Genomic DNA, 7,014 nt, shown 5'->3' with positions numbered 1-7,014 from the left:
TACTCTTACATAAATATTTTTATTACCCAACAATTTTTACAGCAATCGATAAGGCATGTGTGTGTCATGAGAGAAGTCACATTTGATTCATGGGGATGAACTAGTGGATTTGTGGCTTTATCTATATGGAGCATTGTGAGGATACGAAATACATTGCCAAAAAATAGCAATGTATTTGTTTTTGTTTTAAAAATGTATATTTGATTAGGCATGTGGGAAAATAAAAGACAAGGTTTTTGCTTGGGACAATATGAAATCATTTTTTGATTCTTGGTAAAATCATCCGTGGTTAAGCACACTGATCAATATATACGGAATCTAATGCAAAAACAATATGCTAGTATGAAGACTTGTATTTGTTCGTACTGGGGATTTGCTTAATCAATGGATGGCTACATCTAGGCAATGCCCCTTCCACAATCCAAGATCAAGATCAGGGTGTATTCCACCTACCTTGGGGGATGCAAGAAACAAACATTACATGGGAGAAGGTATAGGGATGGCATATGACGTGTAATGGGGGTACAATTCTCCAAAAGCTTTGTTTGGATTGCTAGGAAGGAAGATGCTCTTAGCTCAATGCCTTTCAACCGTGAATGTTCTTAGAAGGATGGCTGTATGGTATGGTTTTTCGATGAAGAGGTTTGGAAACTCTGAAGCTGAGCCTCACTTTTGTAAAAGGGATGGATGCAAGAAACAAGAGTCCACCAATGGCTCCCGTTTTCAAAAATTATGTCATAAGATGGCGTAGTTAGTAAGGGGTCGACAACACATCGGGAAACGTTCCATTTGCAAAACTGAATGAACCTTGTAGGTGGAGATGACGGGCATCGATCCCGCTACCTATCGCATGCAAAGCGATCGCTCTACCATTTGAGCTACATCCCCTTGACATACGAAGCTAACAATTAATCATTATAGAAATTGAATTCAAATCACATGCCCAACCAAGATAGTACTCAAATTAGATTATCGCATGCTCAAACCTTTTGGAAAACCATGTCTATGCATACAAACATGACGTCTAATCCTCTACCTCAAGAAATGAACTCTAACCACGCGAGACTTTTTGAGAGTTTGTACACACCTTTCTTTTTTCTAGAGTCTCTCTTTTGAGCTATCAATACTTATCTATAAGCCTATGAAACCCTTTCTTACACACTTACTATTACTTTCTATAAGACTAGCAACCTTTTTTTCCCCCTTTATGTTCGAACAAAAAGTGATATTCTTCAATTCATGTTTGAACTAAAAGTATGAGCCTTGGTTGTTCTTTAACCTCTAAAAGATGTTTACATATGGATGCATTTTAGACGAATTCTCCTTTAAATAGTGCACCTTCTAATTTTAATTCTCTCATTTTCTTACATGTTCTATCAATTATGAAAATGCATATCTTGCAGTACTTTTGCAAAACCCTCCAAAGAAAGCCCATGACATACTTTGTTGCCATAAAACTACCCTTTAATCTTTGTATATTGTTAAGCAAGGGGGGTGTGTGTGTGTGTGTTCCACTGACACACCACACCTTACTCCCACCTCATCCATTTCACGAGGGTTCACAATACCTAAAAGCATGAAAAATCAAGGCCAATAAAAGGCGTGGACTACCCAAATGTAGACCAACACCCCCCCCCCCCCCAATTATGCATGTATTTTTCAAATCCAAGCATGCAACCCTAGATTTATGGAGGAGATATTACAAACCCTACAACAAAATAGTAGGTATTATGACCCTCCTCACCCCCCTCCATATAAGATATATTACATCCCATCATACTTGTTGGATGAAGTCAATAGTAGATCACTTGTGATTCATCATGATTACACTTTTATAACCTATTAGAGAAGGAATAGACATGGTATGCATCATTCAACTAGACAAATGTTGTTCAGTTTTTAGATGACACTCCAAACATGGACTTGTACATTGATTTGTTCACTTGTCTCATATGGCAATTTGACTTTAGCCGATATTACAATATATTCATTCATTTCTCTTTTATGCCACCATGATTTAAATTATCTTCTCTTTATTTTCCCTTTTCCCTTTGATGACCTTGGACAATGTGTGGAAAAAGGGATCAGTCATTCAAAATGCTTCAAACATTGCAAACTTTTGTAAGAAGCATTTTCCTATTTTCTTCATCATGTATCATTGTGATGATAGTAAACGTGGTAGGTAAGGCTTTGTGTGGTCATCTAGGACTTTAGGATTAAATTATGCTTTCTAAGTTTTGATTGTTCTAGTCATGTATTTAATTTGCCACCAAGAAAATTGTGCAATTCCACAAGGGTTTGTGGAATTGAGTTTGATTGTGTGATATCCAAGGGGTCATATTTGTATCTTCTAGTGTTCCTTTGAATTTTGATGAGTATAAATGTTGCAAAAATTATATTAATTACTAAAATGTTCTGAAATAATAACAAGTACAAATGTTTTTCTAATGCTTACAAAAAAGAGGATCCACTGGATTGTGTAAAGAATGTTAACATAAAAATAAAAAAATGATTAAAAATACATTGCTTGCAAATAGTACGTCTCAAGTGTTCCACTATAGAGTTATCCATATTGTGATTGAGTGGAGTGAGCAACCCTTGAATGTCTTATCACCCATGAAATGGGCTCTCAAATAAGCACAATCAAAAGGGGCAATAGTAAAGCAATTGGGCTCTTAGATGAGCACGATTGAGAGGAGCTGAGATTGCATTTATATTCTTAATTTTTGGGCCATGGAATTAAAGACAATTATATCAACTTTGGCAAGGAGATTAATTGTAAAAGTCAATAAAAATAAACATAAGCTTCAGCTGACACAAATTCAAGTCATAGGTTCACACACCAAAGACAATGTGTGTCAACAAATAGTTATCAAATACAGGCAACATTAGAGGATCTTCAATATATTTCACCCTTCTACAGCACTATGAAACCGTCCGGTGCAAGCCTTCTGGCATGCGTAATATAAATTTTGAACCTTTCTGCATGTTAAAAACACTCTAAAATTTTTAAGAACCCTTGAGAGCAGCATTAAAACTCACTTTTCAATCCTGCCCTTCAGCGTTGGAGGTCAAGGTAGCCAAACAAATGCACCATATTTTATAAGCATGCCCAATAACTTATCAGTGTGTTTTAAACCATTACTGCTTTCAAAATGAATGCAAGCTTCTTGTATGTGAAAACATTAAAATCACGTGTTTGTTTTGGCAAAATTTTCCCTGTGGATTCATGTGAAAAGAAGTTAGTAAAGCTCCCAAATTCCCAATCCCTTCACGAGAAAGGTTTTATTGCAGCCCTTCAAACTAAAAGCATATGTTTGTATCAGAAAGAATGGTGAGTCTGCTTGCCATGTGTGTTGCAAAACCTGAAAACAAATGACACACATTTGATATGAGGCATTATTGGATCTCATAGCTAAGAATCTACAGAAGCTGCACAACATAATGTGCCGAAAAAGAAAGGTCACAGATGAATTTGGCACCCTCCAAGCGTATCAACTACGCATGAATAACCACCTGCCAGACAAAACAACAGCCTGGCTGGATGCCATTGTCACCTTGGCACCCAAAACACACCACCTTGAGCTTACAAACAGTGCAGCTTTTCTGCTTCAGTACGGGTACTAATCAGTTTCTGGTTTTACAAGTTTTAATGTCAATACTTCCATCTCAATCCAGCTCAGTCTTTCTGTGGTAATGTATAGGCGTCGAGTCGAAGTCTGTGCGATCATTGTACCCTGTCTTAGACTGGTTGGCCAATAGCCTTTGACCACTTTGTAATTCTTGATGTCTCAGAATGTAGGTAACCTTTTAGTGGTGAAACTCTTCTTGCCATAGTTTGTAGCAACAAGTAGTGTTGGCTTGCCCATGTCTATCAACAGGGTCACAGGTACTGACCTTGGCCAGGATCTTGTTATACAAGTAGTGTTGGCTTGCCCATGTCTATCAACAGGGTCACAGGTACTGACCTTGGCCAGGATCTTGTTATACAGGGATAACACGTCAAATGATTTACTTAGTCTGCCAAATCTCTCACCTTGCTATTGCCAGATGGCCAACCTGTGTTTCGTTTAAGTGGAGTACTGTGATGCTTCAGCATCCTCGTAATCAGATGATTCAGCTGCACTGGAGAACCAATCTGATGTGTCAGTGTTCTCAGAGTCGCTTCTGCTTCCTGATTCCATTACCAATCCCTTACGGTCGTAATCATCAGAGTCGCTACCAGACATCAAGCCATTCAAGGATCTTTCATCCTCTTCTTCGTAATCTTGATTATCATTCAAAATTGCCGTGCGTTGACAGATCTCTGTGCTTTTGGCACCAGCATTCAAAATTGCTGTACTTTGACAAATAGCTGTGTTACCAGCATCAGCATGTGACATTGTTAATTGCACTTCTCTATGTTCCAGCTCTGCTTTAGACTTCAAGTTCTCTCCTCTCCACATTAATATCTTCTCTCCTTTAAAGGACACCAATACACATGGAACCAGATCCTATATGCAAAACAATATAACTTAATGAGGTGATGAAACAATTTCAGTTCTTGGTTTGTTTTGAGACTATTCTAGGAGCATTTTCGTTGCCTCTGATTAGATATTAAACATTCCACTGGAACTCACACGTAGCTTTGAGCCAATTTTCTTGTAGTCACTTCTTCCCAAACCTGTACAATCTACCCGCACAAGATCATCAACTTCAAAGGCCTCTCTAACATTCTGAACTAGATCTCCATAGTAGCCATTCTTAGCTGCAGCAGCGATAACCTGTTGTTAGGAATACTTTATACAAAGAAAGCCTGTTCTGAAGCATTTGACATCCCTTAACTCCCTCACCTAGTCTGCACAATGGCAAAATCTCACGACCACGCTTCCGCAATAGGTTTGCCTCATGAACCTTCAAGCCACCTGGCCGATCTGGAATGAGCTTAGGGTAGATAGGTGAATGAGGCCTCCAAAGCATCACTGGAATATGAGGCCGGTCCTTATAGTTGTAATTTCGACCTCTGAAAACATATAGAGTACCATTGACTCTCTCAATTATTTTTCCGCCTGTCTTATCCTGCCAAGCCAGACACATTTACTTGCCCCAACTTGAAAAAGACGATTGACATTATAAATGATACTATGACTAAAGAATTGAACATGCTACAGACAGAACTTACTTGCCCAACTTCCAAGATCCTCTACTTTTCTTTTTGAGTTCAGATGGGAAAAGATTCCACTTGTGTAAGAAAGTTGATGGAAAAGATTATGATCTCTAAGGATATTAATAACCATGAAAGCCAAGAATTCCTAAAATTCTTGACATTATTGTTTAAGGGAAACAAAACACAGACATTATCAGGTAGACATCCAACTGAACACAGACTGGTGGCCTTAAATAATATGTAGGTGTGTGCCAACTTCCAAGCAAAGATTGGAATGGGACAACTCAACTTTGCATGGTTGGACTGAATCTGCAATGAAATATCTTCAGTTGTATAGCAAGCATACAGTTCTGGAGAGACTAATATTTGCCATCCTCTTTTGGATTCCTTACTGCACTATGGTTTCACAATCACGCTGCCAAATGTCAGTGTTGCCTCATAAACAGCAGACCTCTATCAGATGGTGCAGTATAAATTGCAGAATAATTCTCTTTCACTCACAACTTGATCACAAAACTGATAAACAACTAAACTGCGAACCAGCATTGGGAGAAAATGGGTTCCTCTCCATTCTGTGAAATATATTCCTTTCCAAACATGGTTTGTGGGTCCCAACCACCTTTCTCAAAAAACTGTGGCAGGATTCTTGTTTAATCATGGAGTGAACCTGGCAAATAACCTGGTGAAAGCAAACTCCCCCTACCATGATTGCATGAACATCTTGTGTATCTCATAAAAAATTGTCACAATTCTATGCTTATAATTGAGAGACGGATCCAACCTGCAGCTGCCCAGCCCAAATGACAATTATTCCATATGTGTGCCTTAGTAACCAAAAAACACAACCTCGAAACAAGCAAAATGTTTCCCATTTCGCAAAATGAAAAAAATTTGTGAAATCACTTTTTTCAAGAAGGGTTTCTTTTATTTGAAAACGTGTGCAAACTGATTTCTTTTACAACTCATGTTTTTTCCATACCCTCCTCGCACACACCACCTCCTCCTTTTCATTTTGCAAAATCATTTTTTTTAAAGAAGGGTTTCTTTTATTTGAAAAAGTGTGCACACTGATTTCTTTTACAACTCATGTTTTCTCCATACCCTCCTTGCACACACCACCTCCTCCCGCTCTTCCTATTTCATTCATTTCCCAAAACAGGGTCACAAAATAGAATTTTTAAAAGGGTTTCTTTTATTTAAAAAATGTGCACGTTATTTTCCTTTTATAACCCACATTTTTTCCACACCCTCCTTGCACATACCATCACCCCCATCTCCTTGTGCATCTCCTCCTCCTCCTCCTCCATCTCTTCCTACTCCACTGTTGGGAATAAAGGCCCTCGTGCCTTTAAATGTGCTCAGGTGTGAACACACCTTGGCACTTGTACTTACACATATATATCTATCTAAAAACCTAAAGGTACACACTCGTCATTGTACCTACGAACATGCTCACTCTCTGCTATTGTTCTCTCACACTCTGTCTGTCCGCGCACAACGAACACCTACTGTCTTGATCTTCGTGCCTAACCTATCACTACAAACTGGTATTAGAGCTACGGTTGAGGCGTTCGTACTTCTTGGAGTTCGAGCAGGAGCTGACAAGCAAGCTCAGGTTGTGAGTTCGTGGGCGACAGGTCGTGCAGGTAGCCATTGAATAGGTCGTGAGCTGCAGAGGGCGGGCTGTGGAGACTGTGCGACAGGGACATTCTCCAGCTGATGAACGACAGGCAACCAGATGTACATGACAACTGTAGTGTTGACGACAAACGTGACTGCAGGCAACTGGCGGGAGCTGTAGGCGTGGCAAAGTGGCACTGAAGGCACAGACCAGAGGGGCTCACGGGCTCACCGACGGCTGCTGGCAG

General features: G+C 39.3%; 1 protein-coding gene and 1 non-coding gene across 3 annotated transcripts in view; both read right to left on the bottom strand.

Annotated features, from left to right (window-relative positions):
* Positions 1-815: 815 nt before the first annotated feature.
* TRNAA-UGC (transfer RNA alanine (anticodon UGC)) lies at positions 816-888 on the bottom strand. The gene has a single exon. It is a non-coding gene; the product is annotated as a tRNA-Ala (tRNA).
* A 2,303-nt stretch (positions 889-3,191) lies between these two features.
* LOC148009685 (uncharacterized) overlaps positions 3,192-7,014 on the bottom strand; it is a 45,707-nt gene continuing 41,884 nt past the window's right edge. Inside the window, exons 3-6 of one of the 2 annotated variants that reach the window (XR_015689791.1) lie at positions 4,833-5,058; positions 4,620-4,747; positions 3,969-4,493; positions 3,192-3,897 (exon numbers count right to left, since the gene is read on the bottom strand). Coding sequence is in view for 1 of the 2 variants with exons in the window: in XM_087673463.1 (XP_087529589.1) it covers positions 4,071-4,493; positions 4,620-4,747; positions 4,833-5,058 (777 nt within the window). In the remaining variant the exon portion in view is untranslated. Of the gene's footprint in view, positions 4,494-4,619; positions 4,748-4,832; positions 5,059-7,014 lie in introns of both variants that reach the window. The other variant, XM_087673463.1, reaches the window with a different exon arrangement.

Source organism: Lygodium microphyllum, chromosome 30, assembly GCF_053477565.2.
Source record: "Lygodium microphyllum isolate KBCC chromosome 30, Lygodium_microphyllum_v1.1.10, whole genome shotgun sequence".
NCBI classification, from domain to species: Eukaryota; Viridiplantae; Streptophyta; class Polypodiopsida; order Schizaeales; family Lygodiaceae; genus Lygodium; species Lygodium microphyllum.
Note: the sequence above shows the minus strand (reverse complement) of the source record. Positions and strands in the feature narration are given on the sequence as shown.